This window comes from Hibiscus syriacus, unplaced genomic scaffold (genome assembly GCF_006381635.1).
Source record: "Hibiscus syriacus cultivar Baekdansim isolate YM2019G1 unplaced genomic scaffold, ASM638163v2 tig00000329_pilon, whole genome shotgun sequence".
Taxonomy (NCBI): domain Eukaryota; kingdom Viridiplantae; phylum Streptophyta; class Magnoliopsida; order Malvales; family Malvaceae; genus Hibiscus; species Hibiscus syriacus.
Genome location: NW_024061782.1, coordinates 1,338,943 through 1,361,045, shown reverse-complemented (window position 1 = coordinate 1,361,045; position 22,103 = coordinate 1,338,943). Strand labels below are relative to the sequence as shown.

Genomic DNA, 22,103 nt, shown 5'->3' with positions numbered 1-22,103 from the left:
ATTGGCATCACTACCTAGTACAGAAGGAGTTTATTCTGTTTACCGATCATGAGGCCTTGAAGTACATCAATGGCCAACACAAGCTGAGTAGACGTCATGCCAAGTGGGTAGCATACTTGCAAGAATTCACTTTTACGCTGAGGCACCAAGCAGGGAGTTTGAACCACGTCGCAGATGCCCTGAGCCGTCGTACCTTACTTCTCACCACCATGAGTACTAAAGTTGCAGGATTTGAGACATTCACAGATATGTATGCAACTGATCCTTCCTTTGGAAGGATATTTCAGGAGGTAACTGAGGGTCACCGTCATGATTTTGTTTGGCATAATGGGTATCTGTTTCGTGGATTACAGTTGTACATTCCAGATTGTTCATTGAGGCAGCAAATTATAAGTGAACTCCATAATGAGGGACACTTTGGCTGAGATAAGACATTGGCCCTTATCTCTTCTGAATTTTATTGGCCCAAGTTGACTAGTGATGTGGCCCATTATGTGGACCGTTGTTATGTGTGCCAGCGGTCTAAGGGAGTTCTCACCAATGCGGGATTGTACACTCCCTTACATGTTCCTGAAGCTCCTTGGTTCGATGTCAGCATGGATTTTGTACTAGGCTTACCCCACACCCAAAGGGCCTCTGATTCTATCTTTGTTGTGGTTGACAGGTTTTCCAAGATGGCTCATTTTGTAGCTTGCAGAAAGACTATGGATGCTGACCGGATTGCCCATCTCTATTTCAAGGAGATTGTGCGTTTACATGGTGTTCCTCGATCCATCACTTCAGATCGTGATACTATGTTCATCAGTCATTTCTGGAAGAGCCTGTGGGGGAAACTGGGAACGCAGTTGAATTTCAATAGCGCCTACCACCCCCGGACGGATGGCCAGACCGAGGTGGTGAACCGAAGTTTGGGAAACCTTTTGAGGTGTTTGGCAGGAACGAAGCCGAAGCAGTGGGATTTGGCATTGCCTCAGGCAGAATTTGCCTACAACAGATCAAAAAATAGAACCACATGTTTAAGCCCATTTGAGATTTTCTATGGTCAGAACCCATCCGGGGTGTTGGACTTAGCCCCTATTCCACGTATAGGACGTTTCAGTCCTAAAGCAGATGAGATGGAAAAGTATCTTCGGGGTATCCATGAGCAGGTGAAACAGACCATTCATGAGAGCAATACCAAGTACAAGACTCGGGTCGACAATCATCGTCGTCAGGTACTTTTTGATGTTGGTGATTTTGTTTGGGTTGTATTAACTCGTGATCGTTTTCCTGTTAGTGAGTATAATAAGCTTAAGGATCGAAAGATTGGACCTTGTGAGGTCGTGCAGAAGATCAATGATAATGCTTACAGGTTGTGACTTCCCAGTCACTTGAAGACTTCTGATGTCTTTAATGTGAAGCACCTGAGTCATTGTTTTGTGGATCCTGATGACACTACTCTGAACTCGAGGACGAGTTCTTTCCAACCCGGGGTGACTGATGCAGGGGGATCTGAGACAGATGATGCTGAGCTGTCAGATTGCACGTTGATGGCGCTGAGATACCATGAGTTGGCAGATCAGCGCAAAGGCGGGAATTGATTGTGACATGTTCCTCATTGGTGTCGTTTTGAGTATGGTTCAGTCTTTTGGCCATAACTTTGGCTACAGGTGTCAGAATCGCGCATAAGACCCCAATCCGGAAAGCTCTTTTCGACGCGCACGCTCTCTATATTGAGCTATGCTCCATGTGACCTTTTTTTCAACCTCAAATTCTTCCGTTTTCCCCTCCGGATCACTAGATTTAGTTATTTTTTACTATTTATGGTAATATTTCGATTGTTAATTAGGAAGTCAATTTAAATCCGATTTAGGCCGGATTTTTGGGAGATTGCTTATTTTATTTCGAATTTCAATTTAGAGTGATTTTCGGGATTTTGCTATTTTTGGCAAAATTCGAATAAAGACGATTTTTGGCTATAACAGTCCGGCTTGTGGACTGTTTTTTGGCATTGTTTGATTTTATAATATTTTATTAAACCTTAAAGACTTTTTTCTCTGGTTTTTGGGCGAATTTTCTCTTGTGAATCGTCTGTCGGAGCTAGCCTACAGGATAATCACTATTCTGTCTGGCGTCACATTACCCATACTCTTAGGAATTCTGGGGTACTTTCTTTTGCCTTATTCCTCATATGATATTGTATACAAATATTCTAAAATGTACTTTCTTTTGCCTTATTCTTCATATGATAGTGTATACAAATGTTCTAAAATGTACTTTCTTTTGCCTTATTCTTCATATGATTATTGTATACAAATGTTCCAAAATGTTAATCCAGATTGAATTCTCTGTGATTAGATCCGTATTTGATGTTACAAAGGGAAAGTCTCACTATGGTGTTGGAGTGCTTACCATCATTTTGCCGGAAGGTTGGTTTGTTTTCTTTTATTGGAAATTGGGATATTCAAGTAGTTTATGTTAATTATCTGTATTTGTTTCTTTTAAGATGCATTTTTGCACAGTTATCTTCTGATTCTTTGCTATTACTTTTGCAAATTTAAGTGGGTTTTTCATTGCTGGTCTCTAGAAAAATTGGGAAATTAATTAGGTACCTATATTGACAAAATAAACAAATTGTGTACGAAGTAATTTTCTTTTATAAATGTTACAGATCTAATAGATGCTATAGAAGATTTGTTTTTTTAGCTGTATAAATATATTTTCTCTCTTGTTTCTCCATTTTCCAAACAGGAGATGGACTTACAGATTCTCTGTGAGATTTATCCAGCACTTTGAATGTGCTTAATAGGAAAGAAAATGAGAGGATTGTCATTTTTCATCCTCATGTAAAAATGAATTATTCGGAATGATGAGAAGACATAACACGTGAGAGAGATACTAGTTAGTTTACACACATCATACCAATAGTATAATTTTATTTTGTGTTTCATTTATCACGACACACTTAATTTTGAGTCAAGACAAAAATTAGATTTTTCGTAATTTATTTGATAATTATTTGATATATTGGTTGTGAGTTTTAGTTTGTTGTGATATGTTCTTAATTGTGAAATTAAATGTAATGCTTATGTTTAGTTGCTTACTTTCTCTATAATATTTATAAAGATTTATTGTCTCTGTCGAATGAGAGGCTTTATGAAATAATAAAGGATTGGAGAGAGAATCAAATTATTTGGTAGGCTGCTTCGCTATACAATTTTGATTATATTGGTAAACAACATTTTACCAAAGAAAATATCTAACAATATTTGACTACCAACAAACCAATCATAAAACAAATGTCATGAGAGTCTTTGCATGAGCACCGAAATGACTATAAATATATGCGAAAAATGTACCAAAAGCCATACAGATCGTCTTACAAGAACAAAGAAAACACGTGCCACAAGAACAGATAAAATACGTGTCACAAAAATAGAAAAAATATATTTTTATTCAAAATTGAAAAAAAATAAAGAAAATAAAATAAAATAAAAGACATGATACAAAAATAAATGGAGAGTAACAATCAACATTAAAATTAATACGGTTCGCAGGTTAAAAGAAATGATAAAAAAGAAGAAAAATAAAATTAAGAGAAAGCCTATGTTAAAAATAAATAAATCATGCCTTTCCAAACTTCATTTCATTTTCTATGTAATATAATACATAATTATCAAAGTTGTATCGTTTTGGCTGAATTTACGAGATAATGTTGTGAGAAAAAAAATTCACGAGATAACGCGTTCCAACAATTAATTGTTGAGATATGGTGTTTGCTACAGTTCGAATATAGATCGCCAGGTGATCTGGATGGTCGCCAGGTGGTCTGGGCGACCAATGCTGGGCGTCATGCGTTTGGGGGTTTGGGTTGTTTCAAAAACAAAATGTAGTGTTCTCATCTTAGTCAAACACTAGTTGTTTGGGTTAAATGCAAATTTGGTCCTCACAACTTTACACTCTCATACGTGTGTTTTAATATTTAGGGGATAATAGCATTTTCGGTCCCCTATGCTTTGTAATCTATTTGTTTAATCATTTAGTGATATTTTTAATGTTTTGTTTCATGCATGTATATTTTAATAATTATATTTTAGTCACTAGTTGTTTATTCTGTCAAGTTTGTGTATGCTTCATTTTGATCATAATATTTTTAGTTATTTCATTTTAATCACTGATTTCATGTGTTTTATATATTTTCCTTAATTTTCGAAATTGGCCATGAAATTTGTAAACATATTATTTTAGCCACTGTTTAGTATTTATGTTTAATTATAATTTAGTAATACATGTTTCTTGTTTATCCTATTTAGTATGTATTTATTTCTCCCTACCAACGATATTATTTCGCAAATTTTTCCAATATAAAATAAAACTAAATAAAACTAAAAATAGTGAAAAATACTCGAAATAAATAAACGTAGAACAAATAAAAATTATTGAATACAAAACAAGATATCCCAATAATCAATTTTAAAATAAATACATACTAAATACAAAACAAGATATCCCAATAATCAATTTTAAAATAAATACATACTAAAATAGGATAAACAAGAAACATGTATGACTAAATTATAATTGTTTGTGACTAAAATAAATACATGTATGAGAGTGCAAAGTTATGAGGACCAAATTTTCATTTAACCCAAACAATTATTGTTTGATTGTTTCTCCCAAACTCAACCACCCGACGACCTTCATTGGTCGCCCAGACCACCCGACGACCTTCATTCGACCTGTAGCAAACACCCTATCTCAACAATTAATTGTTGGAAAGCGTTACCTCGTGAATTTTTTTTTCTCACAACATTATCTCGTAAATTCAACCGTTTCTTCTGATCAACTGAATTTAAATCATTGACAAAAAGACATTATCCAAAGATTTATCGATATTATCATAGGAGGAGTTAGAAAATTTATTTTGAGGTTTTAAAATTAAAAATTATATAAAGAAATATTTTTTAAGTGAATGAAAATAAATCATGAATGTACTAATATTCTTTTAAAATTTATTTATTTATTTTATTTTTAAATATTTTATATTAAATTTATTAAAAAAAATTCAAAAAATTTTAGATATTATTTGCACCCCTCACATTAGGCTGGCTCCGGTGCTATTGATGGTACAGTTGATATTGGGGTGTACACAGACATCATTTCAACTCTCGACATGATCCAATAAATGGTTACAAGTGGACGTTACAAGTGAACGGAGCAGAGCTACATGGCTCCCTTCTTTCCTTCTCATTCGCTTTTGTCTTTTTCCCGCGGGAGAAAATGTAAAAATATCTCACACTCCTCTTCCCCCTTTACCCAAATTAGAAAGCTTAACCCCACCATTCAGATCACGCCACGTCACCAAAATCCCAAAGGAACCAAATAACAGAGTCAGGTCTACGGTGGCGAAGCGAGAAAAAATGTTGTGATTTTACTTGATCGGAACTCCGTCAGCAGTTATATTAACGTTAAACATATTTTCCACGTGGACCCATGAAATGTGTCCAGGTGGGAATCAAGTGAAACGAGAAATGATTTGAATTGCAGGTGATCGGAACTCCATGCATATTATATAATTCTCGTGAATCAGTCATTTTCTGTACTGACACTTGAGATTGGTGATCTTTGATCTCCTCCGGTTTACTTAAAGTTCCAAGGACAGATGGCTACGTGGCAATACTCTGCGATGCCGAGTGGAACGGAGGCAGTTTCCGGTTGCAATGCGGTGGCGAGATTCGTCGATATTAGCAATATACTTAGAAGCTTTCTGAAGATGAAGTTGTTATAATAACTAAGGTTGTTAGCAAGTTAGTTTTGATTAGTTGTTCAGTTAAGGTGGTTGTATTAGCAGCTAATACAGCTAAGAGTAGTAGTATATAAGGAGCACCAATCTTGTACTCAAATACACGTTTTACATAATAGCAATATTCAGATTATATTCCTCTGTTATTCACATTTCCAATATGGTATCTTTCACTAAGGTTTTGGGCATTTTATTTTCACGCTTTTAGTTTTTCTTCTTTTTGTTTTTTCACTCATGGAGTAGAATCAGTCCAAGAGACCAAGAGCATGAAGAACGATAAGAAAAAGAAACAGAAGAAAGAGGTGCAAGTCTCCATCACCAAGAAGCATGAGGAGATGGTTCAGTTCATGCAAAAGTTGGTCCTCGGCTCAACTCCGTCCGGCAATCTAACCGTCGAGGAAAGGAACGGAATCGGACTCACGGAACGCTTAACTGACATATTCGTTGGGGAAAACGATGGAGATTTGCTGATTCAACAAAGCGGTCGAGAGGATAGGATTTTGCAATGGTTACAAGCTTTGGATGTGCAAGTAATTGGCGCCTGTCGGATCGATGAAAGGTTAAAGCCCTTGTTGAAAGTCAGTGTCTCAAACGGCAACGTCGAGGATCGATTGTTAGCTCATTTGAGACAGCACTTTGAGCCATCGGAAGTTGGTATGCTGGCGAGGTGTTTTTGCATACCTTTGGTTTCAATTCGAGTGGGGAAGATCAACAAACAAGGGAATCATTTTCAGCCTACTGCTTTAAGAGGAAACTTGAGTCTTGCACTCTTGCCATCATCAGACTTGCGCCTTTCGTTTGTTGGGGATGATGGTCAAACAGAGAGATTGTTTACCTTAAGTGACAAACATCAGTGTGCTGCTATTTCCATCAATGAAATTCCAGCAGACAGTTCTGGACGATCTTTCCTTGTGAAAGTGCCAGATGGCAAAGGTTTTTACTATTGGTGCTCGGAGAAGTCAAAGCTCTTGGGGTATGAATTGGTTTCAAAGATGAAGGATCTAATCAAGAGAAAACCATCTATAGCTGAATTATCTGGAATCAACGAGTTACGACTTGGCTGTTTTGTAACTCCGCTCCGTGCTTTTCTCCTAGAAACAACAGTTAAGGTACAAGCACATTCTGGTTTACCTTCACCCAGTACCGCGCGTGATGCCATTGATGAGCACTGTGGGTAATCTTCATCCACTGCATCACCTGTTTTTTTTTTCTTTCAATTTGGTAAAGCAAAATGAATATATTACTTGGGGTGAATTTGTAATAAGTATGATAATATAGTCCTTTAGATAAAAAATATGTCAAGGAACCTTGTAAAAGAGGGTGAAGAAGAAAGAAATGAAGGTGAATAAGAAGAACGAAAGGAAACATTAGCACTTTCGATTCAAAGTGGATGGAAGGAAGCATCGGCACTTTCGATTCAAGAAGAACGAAATGAAGCATCGTCACTTTCGATTCAAGTGAACGGAAGGAAGCGTCATCACTTTCGATTCGATTGTTCATATTTTCAGTTGTTCAACTTTTGAAATGTTTCGTGACTATTGGTTTTTGGCAAAAGTCCCACATTGGTTGTGTATAAGGAGGAGGGGAAATTCTTTTGTTATAAATAAAGCCCTCCTCCTCCTTAGTTAATCATCCCACAAATATAAGCATTCTTCTATTTTAAAGGCTATTTGTATTTTCTCTCTCTTTGTAATATTTCCTCTATTAGTGAAATATTTTGGTGTTCTCTTTTATGTCTATTTAATAGCTATTGTCGGGTATAGTTGTTGTCAATTATTGTCCTATTAAAATTACTTGTCTTGGTAGTTCTGTCTAAGGAAAGTGGGTTTTAAGAGGGACCATTGTGACCCCTCCTCTTTCCTGGGAATCTACCTTGGGGTGATTTTTAGTACAATCGTTTTCACACTAGTCACCTAGATAATAGTTTTCAAGGTGAATTGTTATTGGTAGAAATTAACCCAAATTTCACAACAATTGGTATCAGCGCTCTTGGTTTATTTTAGTATGCTCTGTGGTTGCGGCTTAGGCTGATCTTCCACATCAGAAAAATTTCCTTGGGATAATTGACATTCCGCATTGGCAGCTATTAAATAGAATTTGTAGCAGAAATGGCAGACGCTTCTTCATCTTCAATTTTGGCAAGAAATGCTGTGACAAATGTTAGATTTGCAGTGGAGATTTTTGATGGCACCGGTCATTTCGGCAAGTGGCAAAGCGAGGTTCTAGATGCCCTATTTCAGCAGGGTCTAGACATTGCTATTGAAGGAGAGAAACCAGATGATGTTGAGGAGAAAGAATGGAAGATGATCAATAGAATGACATGTGGTACTATTCGATAGTGTCTTTCTAGAGAGCAGAAGTATGCATTTTCTAAGGAAACTTCTGCAAGTAAATTATGGAAGGCACTGGAGGAGAAATTTTTGAAGAAAAGCGGTCAGAACAAACTCTACATGAAAAAAAGATTGTTCCACTTCAACTATGTACCAGGTACCACTATGAATGATCACAGTACTAGCTTTAATCAGCTGGTGACTGATCTGATGAATATGGACGTGACTTTTGAAGACGAAGATCTGGCTCTGATGTTGATGGGATCACTTCCTGATGAGTTTGAGTATCTTGAAACTACTCTACTTCATGGGAAGGTTGATGTGTCTCTCAGTGAAGTAACTGCTGCCTTGTATAGTTATGAATTGAGAAAGAAAGACAAACAAGAAAACACAAGTGTCGAAGCAGAAGCTCTTGTTGTTAGAGGCCGTTCCAAGAGTCAGAATAAAGGAAGCAGAGGGAGATCGAAGTCAAAGTCCAGATTGAGCAAAGATGAATGTGCCTTTTATCGAGAAAAAGGGCAATGGAAGAAAGAATGTCCCAGGCTAAAGAATAAAGGCAAACCTGAAAGGGGGAAGGCTGTCTCAGAATCAAATGTGGTCGAGTATGATGATGGAGATTCAGATTTCGCATTCGCTGCTACGCCATCAACCAGCTGTTCCAGTTCATGGTTGTTAGATTCAGCTTGTAGCCACCATATGACCCCAATAGAGAATGGTTCTTTGATTTTAAAGAACTAAAAGGTGGAATTGTCTACACAGCAAATAATTCCCCTCTTGACACACTTGAGATTGGTTCAATTCGCTTGAGGAATCAGGATGGATCAATCAGAACCTTAACAGGTGTCCATTATGTACCAGATTTAATGAGAAATCTCATCTCTGTGGGAACCTTAGAGTCAAAAGGTTTAGAAGTGAGGGCAAAATATGGGATTATGAGGATTATCTCTGGTGCACTGGTGATAATGAAGGGAATCCGAAAAAGAAACAATGTGTATTACTTTCTGGGTAGTACAATTGTTGGGACAGCAACAGTGGCAGCTTCTACTGATGAACAGGAGTCAGAAGCAACCAGGTTATGGCATATGCGCTTGGGGCATGTTGGTGAAAAATCCTTGAAATTACTGATAGATCAAGGATTATTGAAGGGTGCTCGGGCTTGCAAATTAGCTTTTTGTGAGCATTGCATCAAAGGGAAGAAGACGAGGGTGAAATTTGGAACAGCAATCCATGATACTAAAGGTATTTTGGATTATGTTCATTCAGATGTATGGGGGCCTTCCAAGACAACTTCATTGGGAGGAACACACTATTATGTCACCTTTGCTGATGATTTTTCCCGGAGAGTTTGGGTGTATCCAATGAAGACAAAGGATGAGGTGCTAGGATTTTTCCTTAAATGGAAAAAGATGATGGAGACTCAAACAGGTAGAAAAATCAAACGTCTCCGTACAGACAATGGTGGAGAGTACAAAAATGATCCATTTCTGAAAGTCTGTGAAGAGGAAGGTATTGTTAGGCACTTCACTGTCAGAGGTACACCACAACAGAATGGGGTGGCAGATCGTATGAATCGGACATTAGTGGAGAAGGTTCGGTGTATGTTGTCTAATGCTGAGTAAGGCAAAGAATTTTGGGCTGAGGCTTTGGTCTATGCTTGTCACCTTGTCAACCGCTTACCATCGACTGCTATTGGTGGTAAAACACCATTAGAGAAATGGTTTGGAGTACCTGCTACAGATTATGATTCCTTACATGTGTTTGGTTCCACTGCATACTACCATGTTAAGGAGTCAAAGCTGGATCCAAGAGCAAAGAAGGCGATCTTTATGGGGATCACCTCTGGTGTGAAAGGCTATCGTCTTTGGTGTCCAGAAACAAAGAAAATAATCTTCAGCAGGGATGTTACCTTTGATGAATCTACCATGTTAAGAAAGGTGACTTCAGAAAAATTGGAGCAGACAAATGAAACTCCCAAACAGGTGGAGTTTGAAGGAAGCAAATTTGTCCCAACCAGTAAAGAAACTGATGTTGACTCTCCTATGGTAGAAGAAGAGTCAGATGAAGAAGAGGTTCAGACCCAAGAACCTCCACAGCAACATAAATCAATTGCACTCAGAAAGGGAAAGAGGACCATTAGACAACCTGCTCGTTATGCTGATATGGTCTCTTTTGCATCACCAATTGCAATTGATGACGTTCCTGCCACTTTTAATGAAGCAGTTCAAAGTTCAGAACATGAAAATTGGAGGATCGCCATGAATGAAGAAATGCAATCCCTTCAAAAGAATCAGACGTGGAAACTAGCTAGTCTTCCGAAGGGAAAGAAGGAAATTGGGTGCAAGTGGGTATATGCAAAGAAAGATGGATTTCCTGACAAGAATAACATCTGCTACAAAGCAAGATTGGTGGCTAAAGGCTACGCTCAAACGGAGGGAGTTGATTATAATGAAGTATTTTCTCCAGTTGTAAAACATTCCTCCATCAGAATTTTGTTAGCTTTGGTAGCGCAGTTGGATTTGGAACTAGTTCAGATGGATGTAAAAACTGCATTTTTACATGGAGACTTGGATGAGGAAATCTACATGACTCATCCAGATGGATTCAAAGTTGTTGAAAAAGAAGAGATGGTGTGCAAATTAGAAAAATCGCTGTACGGATTGAAGCAATCTCCAAGGAAGTGGTACAAGCGATTTGACAAGTTTATGATAGGGAAGAAGTACACAAGAAGCAAATATGATCATTGTGTGTATTTACGCGAGCTAGAAGTCGGATCCTATATATATCTTCTTCTTTATGTTGATGATATGCTGATAGCTTCCAGGAGTCAGACAGAAATTGTGAAACTAAAGACTCAATTGAACAGGGAGTTTGAGATGAAAGATCTTGGTGAAGCGAAGAAGATTCTAGGCATGGAGATATCAAGGGATAAGAAATTGGGGAGGCTTTGTTTGTCTCAGAAAGAATATCTGAGGAAGGTACTAAAACGTTTTGGCATAAATGAGATGTCAAAACCAGTTAGTACACCTCTTACTCCTCATTTCAAGCTCGGTGCATCCATGTCACCTAAGGATGATGTAGAACGGGAATACATGTCAAAGGTTCCGTATGTAAGTGCTGTTGGTAGCTTGATGTATGCAATGGTGTGTACGAGACCCGATATTTCACAGGCAATTGGGGTTGTGAGCAGGTATATGCATGATCCTGGAAAGGAGCATTGGCTAGCTGTGAAATGGATTCTGCGGTATATTCTGAACACCGTAGATGTTGGTTTGGTCTTTCAGCAGGACAAAAAAGATGGTCAGTGTGTATTTGGGTATTGTGATTCAGACTATGCAGGTGATTTGGACAAGCGTCGATCAACTACTGGTTATGTGTTTACATTTGCAAAGGCACCAGTCAGTTGGAAGTCCACCTTACAGTCAACAGTGGCTTTGTCTACTACAGAGGCAGAGTATATGGCAGTTACAGAGGCTGTGAAGGAGGCAATTTGGCTTCAAGGGTTGCTTGGTGAATTGTGAATGGAACAAAAGCACATCAAAGTGCACTGTGACAGTCAGAGTGCTATTCATTTAGCAAAGAACCAGGTTTACCATGCAAGGTCGAAGCACATCGATGTTCGATATCACTTTGTACGAGAGATTCTAGAAGAAGGTGGAGTCATAATCCAGAAGATTCGGACCACTGAGAATCCTGCTGATATGTTGACAAAAGTGGTAACTGCGGTCAAGTTTAAACATTGTTTAGACTTGGTCAATATTGTTACAAATTAAAAGATTGTTTTTTTTAGAGATGTGTGTGGAATTTGCCAAGGTGGAGATTTGTTGGTTTTTGGCAAAAGCCCCACATTGGTTGTGTATAAGGAGGAGGAAATTTTTTTTGTTATAAATAAAACCCTCCTCCTCCTTAGTTAATCATCCCACAAATATAAACATTCTTCTATTTTAAAGGCTATTTGTATTCTTTCTCTCTTTGTAATATTTCCTCTATTAGTGAAATATTTTGGTGTTCTCTTTTTTTGTCCTATTAAAATTACTTGTCTTGGTAGTTTTGTCTAAGGAAAGTGGGTTTTAAGAGGGACCATTGTGACCCCTCCTCTTTCCTGGGAATCTACCTTGGGATGATTTTTAGTACAATCGTTTTCACACTAGTCACCTAGATAATAATTTTCAAGATGAATTGTTATTGGTGGAAATTAACTCAAATTTCACAACAGTGACAAGATTGGAGTGCAAGTCTGTTCACGATCAGAAGAGGAGAAGAAGAAGTAGAGAGAATGTTAGCAATATACTTAGAAACTTCCTGAAGATGAAGTTGTTATAATAACTAAGGTTATTAACAAGTTAATTTTGATTAGTTGTTCAATTAAGGTGATTGTATTAGCAGCTGATACAGCTAAGAGTAGTAGTATATAAGGAGCACCAATCTTATACTCAAATACACGTTTTGCATAATAACAATATTCAGATTATATTCCTCTGTTATTCACATTTCCAATAGTCGACTTCAACCGTGGAAGAAATGGTGGCGGTGGCGGAGGTAGAAGAGGAATCAAGGTGGATCGGCTGATTTTGATGAGGAAGTGGCAGCTTAGGCCGATGAAGAGGTCGTTCTCGGTGAGGAATGTGTCGAGTGAGCACCAACAGAAGGTCAAAGATCCGCTAACACAGCAAGAAGGTTGATCTCCTCCTGTAATGACTGTACGCAAATGAAGATCCTCTTTTTTTACTTCTTATTTTTCATGTTTATTTGTTTGGTTAATTGGAAACTTGCGGATTTTGTGTGTGTTAATTGTATGTATATATTGCCTTTCTACTTTTCTTTAAGTATTACTATGTCCTTAGCTTTCCACTTTTCCCTTTTCATTTTGACTTTTTTTTTTTTTTCATTTGATGCAGAATCTCCTGGTAGTCGTCATCCTTTTCCTCCAGATGCTTCATCTATTGCTTCTAGTATCAAATACCATGCCGCGTTCACCCCATTGTTTTCCCCTGAGAAGTTCGAGCTTCCTAAGGCTTACTTTGCAACTGCACAAAGCATTCGCGACGCTCTCATCATAAACTGGAATGCCACATATGATTATTATGAAAGATTGAATGTAAAACAACCTTACTATTTGTCAATGGAATTTCTACAGGTTTGCACTTTTTCGGCGTTCAATTCTTCAGTTTTGTAAATCACTTTGAAAATGTTACTATTTCAGCCTTTTTTTAATTTCTTCTATAGGGTCGGGCTCTATTGAACGCAATTGGTAATTTAGGGTTTACTGGAGCTTATGCAGAGGCTTTGAACAAGCTTGGACACAACCTAGAAAAAGTATCTACCCAGGTTGGTTGGTGTATATAAGTTTTTTTATTCTTTTGCGCGCCGTACTTTACATCACATTCTGACAGTAATGAATAATTGGAAAGGACAAAAGACTCTCAAGACTGCTCTAGAACTAAACTATTGGTGTTTACCCTTGAATTGAACTATGTATATTAATTGACTTGGTTATTGATAAATTTTCTGTTTTATTATAGCAACTGGCCATCATTTGAATCCTTTACCAGCTAGCTACAACAGTGCCATTGTAGAAATATTGAACTTTTCCCTTTGGTTCTTTCTAAAATTCTGCCCTTTCGGATTTATTTTTTTTTGTTAAAAAGAAATGCAGGAAGAGTGTCTATATGATTGCAAACACATTATTCTGTCACGAGAGCTACATTCTTTGATTGATTTATAGGAGCCAGATGCTGCCCTAGGGAATGGAGGCCTTGGTCGACTTGCCTCCTGCTTTCTTGATTCATTGGCAACATTAAATTATCCAGCATGGGGTTATGGGCTTAGATATAAGTATGGCTTATTTAAACAGCGTATTACAAAGGACGGGCAGGAAGAAGTTGCTGAAGATTGGCTTGAGGTATACATGTTTTTTGTTCTCTCTCCTTTGAAGCAATCATTGTAGAAATAAATGTACACATATGTCTATAGGACATCTGCATAATGAATACTAATGTTTTTTTCCCTCTCTGAACTGACCAACTTCTTATCCATCTTGATTATGGTTTCTCTTTTAGATGAGCAATCCTTGGGAAATTGTTAGAAATGATGTCACATATCCTATCAAGTTTTACGGCAAGGTTCTTACAGATTCAGATGGAAAGAAGCACTGGATTGGAGGAGAGGATATAAAGGCTGTTGCTTATGATGTCCCGATACCAGAGTATGAAACTAAAACCACAGTCAGCCTAAGACTCTGGTCAACAAAAGCTTCGTCGGGAGAGTTTGATCTAACTATGTTTAACTCCGGAAAACATACCGAAGCAGCTGGGGCCCTATATAATGCTGAAAAGGTCTGTTCTTATTTCTTTTCAATATCTATATTTGCTTCTGAGAATATATCTTCTTAGCTCTTCATAAGTCAACCTATTTGTTGGGACACTTCTTCATAGTTTCATCAGAAATCTGACTTCCCGGAGCTATGTCAGGAGGAGAGTCTGAACCAAGGTTCTTTACTAAAGTAATACAACAAAATTTCTAGAATCGTTATTGGTCTTAGACAGAGTATACATGTCAACAGTTTTGGCAATTGTTCTGCGGTTGTCCTCTTTCAGAAATATCAAGAATTTTAACTGCAATCTGATTTGTTTCTGCATCATTTATGCCCATAATAACATCTAGATAATGTTTGTCATTTTTAGTGTTGTTTTTTCATGCACAAGGTTGATCCAAGTGGTATGTTGAGGATGACTTATAATATATATTTGATTGTTAGATTTGCTATGTACTCTACCCCGGGGATGAATCACTTGAAGGAAAAACCCTTCGATTAAAGCAGCAATATACCTTGTGCTCAGCATCTCTACAAGATATCATTGCACGTTTCGAGAGAAGATCAGGACCGAAGTTCAAATGGGATGAGTTTCCTGAAAAGGTTGCTGTACAAATGAATGATACGCACCCCACTCTTTGCATTCCAGAGCTTATGAGAATTTTGATCGATGTGAAAGGTCTAAGCTGGAAGGGGGCCTGGAATATCACCCAAAGGTACTCTTAAGCTATGTTGTTTTCACTTCATGCGGAACAGATCCTTTATTTTCCTTTTCAAATATGTTTGCTACAAGAGGTTATTAAGAATCTCAAGCCATACTCTATATTCACAGTAATGCCCTTTTTCAGAACTGTGGCATACACAAACCATACGGTTCTGCCTGAGGCTTTGGAGAAATGGAGTTTAGAACTGATGCAGAAACTGTTGCCTCGACACGTGGAGATTATAGAAATGATAGATGAGGAGGTCAGATGGAACAAATACATAAGACAAAACCTCCATTTTCTTTTTTGGAATTTCTATTCTTATTCGATTTGCTTCCTATTTATACCATTTGCAGCTTATTCTTATTGGAGAAGAAGCGCAGATGAGGATTTTAGAAAATGTTGAGCTGCCAGCTGCGTTCTCTGATTTACTAGTTAAACCCAAGGCAAGTCCTGTTGCTGTTTCCACTGATGAACTTGGCGAATCTGAGGAGGAGGAAGAAGATGATGAAGAAGATCTTGAGCCTGCTGGTGGGAAAACTAAATCTGTAAAAGGAGGCATTCAAGGGAAGAAAAAGAAGATCCCGGAACCAGTACCAGAGCCCCCTAAGTTGGATTGTATGGCTAACCTATGCGTCGTAGGTGGTCATGCAGTGAATGGAGTTGCTGAGATACATAGCGAGATAGTAAAAGATGAAGTTTTTAATGATTTTTTTAAGGTAAATGCAATTTACAAAACCTCTTTCTTTAATTGCAAAAGGTGTGCAACTTAATAATAAAACTGAGTTCTTCAGTTTGTTACTAGGAAAATTGTTATTGATCTCTGTGCTCAAATTTTGACAGTTGTGGCCTGAGAAATTTCAAAATAAAACAAATGGGGTCACGCCAAGAAGATGGATTCGTTTCTGCAATCCAGACTTGAGTAAAATTATAACGAGGACAGGCTCAGAAGATTGGGTTTTAAATACTGAAAAGTTATCTGAACTTAGAAAGGTAATATGCCATATCTAAGACTTTTCCTTTTCTTGTAAAACTTCTTGTACAGTCATTATGTATGTTTCATAGAAGTGAAACTTAATTACACCCTGTGAATGAACGGTGATGATAATGACTCGGCAACTTTCACGAGCAACAAACTAGCGGTATCTAAAATGCTTCTATCACAACAAAAGAAAACTGCCTGATTGCCTTGTGTAGAATCTAGTCCCGTTTTTCTTGCCAATTATGTACACGCCTATATCTAATATGTGTTGTTATATCACAGATTAGGCATTTTTTATGGTTAATTCAAATTTATTTACATAAGAGAAAACATTTGAATCCTTCAGCTATTACAATAGACCTTAATCAGTGTTGTAGCGCATGTTCATAGTTTGCAGATAATGAGGATCTTCAAGCCCAGTGGAGGGCCGCAAAAAGGAACAACAAATTAAAGGTTGCATCTCTTATTAAAGAAAAGAGGCTATACAGTAAGCCCCGATTCAATGTTTGACATCCAGGTAATTTCTCTTGTCAACTTTGCTTTCCTAAAAAGTAATCAAAGAACTGTACATATCATCAGATAGGCTAAAACAGTAATCATGTAAGCAAGGAGAACACAATCTACATTGAATTTCAGGTAAAGCGCATCCATGAATACAAGCGTCAGCTGCTGAACATTTTGGGTATTGTTTACCGGTACAAGATGATGAAAGAAATGAGTGCTTCAGAAAGAAAGAAAAAGTTTGTTCCACGTGTTTGCATATTCGGGGGAAAAGCATTTGCCACTTACGTTCAAGCCAAGAGAATTGTGAAATTCATTACTGATGTTGGGGCTACAGTTACTCATGATCCTGATATTGGTGATTTGCTGAAGGTATGTTTTGACTTCATAATATCATATACATAAACCTAATAAGGTGTTCTTCCCTGCGATCACCATAAAAATTCCATTCTGTGAAATTTTTGTATTAATAATTTTTGTATTATGTTCCAATTTTAGGTTATTTTTGTTCCCGACTACAATGTGAGTGTGGCTGAATTGCTTATCCCTGCAAGTGAGCTATCACAACATATCAGGTATTTCAATTTTATTCATTGAATGGATAATTCTTTACATATCTGATGCATATTCAGACATGGGAATCAGGATATAACCCTTAAATTCTTGAAACTACTTTAAAATGTTGATTATAGCTGTGCTGGACCCGGACATAAACTCGTGCCTTGCAGGTCTTAGTCTAAGGAACATAGGAAGCGAGAAAGTTTCCTAGCTCCCACTTGTTAAAGAATATAGCTTGGGGAAGCCTATGCTCAGTCTGTTTGATGAAGTTCTATGCATTAGTTATTTTATATTTAATTGGCTTAATTTCAATGCGTGAAGGCTGAAGCTTAATCGAGCTCAAGCTCTTGTGGTTTTGACATAAAAATGAATCTCATGCTTTCTCAGATTTCCAATGAGCTCGATACATGCCTTTAGATCCTTATATCACAATTTGATCACAGTGTTGACACTGGAGCATCTGAATTTCTATCCTTCCTTTTATATTGTTTTCCCTTTATGCAGTACTGCTGGGATGGAAGCAAGTGGAACCAGCAATATGAAGTTCGCAATGAACGGTTGCATTCTGATTGGGACACTGGATGGTGCCAACGTCGAAATACGAGAAGAAGGTGGAGAAAACAACTTTTTCCTCTTCGGGGCTAGAGCTAATGAGATTGCTGGGCTTCGGAAAGAAAGAGCCGAGGGGAAGGTATGCTTTGCATGGTCACATTACTGGTTTTCCTTATCTCCCTTTGTTATTTTTTCTCTCCATTGACGTAGTTGACATCTTCCCGCAGTTCATCCCAGATCCTCGGTTTGAAGAAGTTAAAAAGTTTGTGAGAAGCGGTGTGTTCGGTTCCTCCAGCTATGATGAACTGTTGGGATCATTAGAAGGAAACGAAGGCTTCGGACGGGCAGACTATTTCCTTGTGGGCAAAGACTTCCCTAGTTATATAGATTGCCAAGCAAAGGTCGATGAAGCATATAAAGACCAAAAAGTTAGTAACCTTGTTCTTTTTCTTTCTTGCTTTCATTACATTACAAATCCTGAATGTGTGTTTTATTGGGATGTGGCAGAGATAGACAAGAATGTCCATCATGAATACTGCAGGTTCTTACAAATTCAGCAGTGATAGAACAATCCATGAATACGCCCGGGAGATCTGGAACATAAAGCCTGTGGAATTACCATAGTTTGGACAACACTTTCTCAACCATGAGAGCTGTCCTGTTAATAAAGTGCTATCATTGTTATTACCATATTTTAATTGAATATGAACCCATTTATATTAGCATCAAAACATGTTTTATATTATTAACGGTAAACTACGCTAATGGTCACTTGTGTTTGGGTTAATGTTCGTTTTCACTACTGATGTTTTAAAAGTCACAAATTGATCACTAATGTTATCTTTTTGTTACATATTGGTCACTTGATGTTAACAACAATATTGAAAATCAATGTTGGACCGTTATCTGTTAACTTGGATTGCCATGTGTCTCTTCTTGTTCTTCTTTTCTATCCTCTCCGTCTCTCTCTCTTGTCTATCTGTTTCTAAACTATCATCTCCATCTCTTTACCCAGTTCATGTTAATATAAATTTATTCAATTAACTCAATATTCATTAATATTTTAATATTAATTTAACTAATCCTTCAAGTTGAGAGATGAATAGATTGTCATAGGTTTTGATTTGTTTCTTTTGATGATCATCTTTACTCTTCAGCTTAAAACTCCTTATGTTACAAAGATTCCAGGCAACAAGCCAACACCCAACACATTATTATTATCAAAGATTTTGCTTTAGATTATTCATTGGAGGCAATAATTAGGAGTTGTACCACTCGTTAATGCTAATCACTAGGTTTTTGTTTCAGTACAAAAACAACCCAAACGCCTGTGCTTTGTTTATACTGATTTATGGGCTTTGAATGAGTTTTTTTCTCATGGTGTTTCTTGAGACAAGTTTAGTCTCATGCAACTGGTTTACATTAAAAACTCACTGTTGTTATCAGTTTAATCTGTCAAAGGTAAGTTCTTTGTAGAACATGTATTCTCATACTTTCTATTATTTATGATGGTAAATTAGGGTTGAAAAGATTGCAGGAAATGTTTGAAATTGTAAATTATTTTAATAAAGGGTGGCTGAGATCAAGATTTCAAAGTTTTTTCATTAGAAACCAGTGGTTTAATAGAATCGAGAGGACGAGAGAAGGAAATGTGATGCTAAGCTCTAAGCTCTTTTAACAGGAAACATGAATTGTAGGTTAAAGACAGAGGCTCTTGTTGAGTATCTAGTGAAGAAACACATAATACTTGTATATTGAATAGAGAATGAATACAATACATGGTTTGCAACCCCTCTTCTGTTTATATACAACTCCCATAGTTGTTATAGTCCTAACAGACTCTGTAACTAATCGTTAACAACCTTAACTGCTGCTAACAACTTTCTTGATGCTCACTGGCTCATTATGTTAACATTCCCTCTACTTCTTCTTCTTCTGTTCTTCTGACCTTGAACACACTATTACAGCAAGCTCTAAAAACTAATTACAACTAATTTCTAACATTCAACCTTCTTGATAAAAAGATGAATAATTGAATCGAAAGTGTTGATGCTTCCTTCCGTTCACTTGAATCAAAAGTACTGATTCTTCCTTTTGTTCTTCGTGAATCGAAAGTGCCGATACTTCCTTTCGTTATTCTTATTCACCTTCATTTATTTATTCTTCATCCTCTTTTACAAGGTTCCTTGAAATATATTTTTTTCATGGAGACTTGGTTGTGAAGCTTTCAAGTCCCATGACACTTTGAGATAGAAACAACAAAATGCACTTAAAACTTAGAAGCAATTCCTGTGGACAATGGATGGACCAAACTCGTCATACTCACCCTTGGAAATCCACATCTGCTGGAAGGTGCTGAGTGAAGCCAAAATGGATCATTCGATCCAGACACTGTATTTTCTCTCTGGTTGTGCGATGACCTTAATCTTCATACTACTTGGAGCAAGGGCAGCGATCTCCTTGCTCATACGGTCTGCAATACCAGGGAACATAGTTGAACTACTACTAAGAACAATATTACCATAGAGATCCTTCCTGATATGTACATCACACTTCATGATAGAGTTGTAGGTAGTTTCATGGATTCCAGCTGCTTCCATCCCTATGAAAGATGGCTGGAAGAGGACCTCAGGACAACGGAATCTCTTAACTCTGATAGTAATGACTTGTCCATCAGGCAACTCAAAGTTCTTCTCAACAGAAGAGCTGCTCTTGGCAGTCTCCAGTTCCTGCTCATAGTCCAGGGCAATATAAGCAAGCTTCTCCTTCATGTCACAGACAATTTCCCGTTCAGCAGTGGTGGTGAACATATAACCTCTCTCGGTAAGGATCTTTATGAAAGCATCAGTGAGATCACAACCAGCAAGGTCAAGACAGAGAATGGCATATGGAAGGGCATATCCTTCATAGATTGGCACAATATGAAAAACACCATCGCCAGAATCCAGCACAATACCTGTAGTACGACCACTAGCATACAAGGAAAGAACAACTTGGATGGCAATGTACATGGAAGGTACATTGAAGATCTCGAACATAATATGCTGCTCGAGACGGAAATGCAGTCACAATAGAGCCAACGGACTCTATGCAGCGGAAGCTGTTGAATATATTCCAAAACACTTGGAGAAGCAGTTTGAATTGAACTGGTCTGAGTGGCTCGGTCAGGCAATTCAACAAACAGATGATATGCGCAAGCGAGAAGAAATATTCACACAGTAAACATAAACCAATTTGAGCAACACAACACTAACGACGATGACAGAATAAGGCCAAGCAAACAAAAATATTGCTAGCTATGACGAACGGAGACCAGACCAAGCAAGAATGTAGAAGAACCTCATAACAGTACATCAGAGGAAGTACTAGGCATAGATGACTTAACATAACAGCTATGTCAGAACATCCGAACAACCGTAACAATGATTTAGAGTAGAGAGATTCAAACTAACAGACCATTGATGTTGATGGAGAAAGAGAAAATCGACAATTGAGAAGAAGAGCGGCGAAGATCCATATTTAGATCAGCAACCACATCCGTTAATCAAATAGAAACACCATACTAGAACCACTGAGCAACCATCTTCTATGCCAACAAGCACGATGAACTAACAAGAACGCCCTGAGTTACGCAACAAGAAAACAAGAGGCTCCAGGAACTTATGGAGATTGATACCATGTTGAGTATCTAGTGTAGAAACACATAATACTTGTATATTGAATAGAGAATGAATACAATACATGGTCTACAACCTCTCTCCTATTTATAAACAGCTCCTATAGTTGTTATAGTCCGAACAGACTCTGTAACTAATCGTTAACAGCCTTAACTGCTACTAACAACCTTCTTGATGCTCACTAACTCATTATGCTAATAGTCTGCACTTGCTTTTGCTTCGACCTCGCTTCACTGGGAAACCTAGTTTGGGGTTAATAGATGTGAGATTTGTACTTGAGCAAGAGTTGTTTTCAAGCACGAATATTAGGGTGGAGATATGGAGAGCAGAGATAGATACTAGGGTGTGGAGAGTAGAGATAGAAGAAGAAGAAGTGGTACGTGGCAATCCAAGTTAGCAGGTAACGGTTAGTAGTGAGTGACCATTTTGTAACAAACGATGACATTGGGGATTGATTTGTGACTTTTGAAACATTAATGGTGAAAACGAACACTAACCCAAACATGAGTGATCATTGATGTAGTTTACCCTATAATTAATTAAGCTTAAGTTCTTCCAAACAATCTGCTTTTAGCTCGTGACTTTCTTTTCAAAATTATATGTAATTTGTTTTGCATCTCAATTGTGGTATTATATGTTGTAATTTGAATTTTGTTTTAATTCGGATTGAGAAGGTGGAAGAAATAAATTTAAAGGAAAAAAATGTG

The 22,103-nt window shown here is 37.5% G+C and overlaps 1 protein-coding gene and 1 pseudogene across 1 annotated transcript; one reads left to right on the top strand and one right to left on the bottom strand.

Annotated features, from left to right (window-relative positions):
- The first annotated feature begins 5,503 nt into the window (after positions 1-5,503).
- Positions 5,504-18,358, top strand: LOC120170476 (annotated as a pseudogene).
- Positions 18,359-19,979: 1,621 nt separating this feature from the next.
- LOC120165826 (actin-103-like) lies at positions 19,980-20,757 on the bottom strand. The gene has a single exon (XM_039175296.1). It carries the CDS (start codon positions 20,755-20,757, stop codon positions 20,095-20,097), a length of 663 nt encoding a protein of 220 aa, XP_039031227.1. The 3' UTR covers positions 19,980-20,094.
- Between the last annotated feature and the right edge of the window lie 1,346 nt (positions 20,758-22,103).

Bases quoted from the DNA above. Each gene is read 5' to 3' on its own strand.
- LOC120165826 (XM_039175296.1), bottom strand. From the start codon at position 20,757: ATGTTCGAGATCTTCAATGTACCTTCCATGTACATTGCCATCCAAGTT.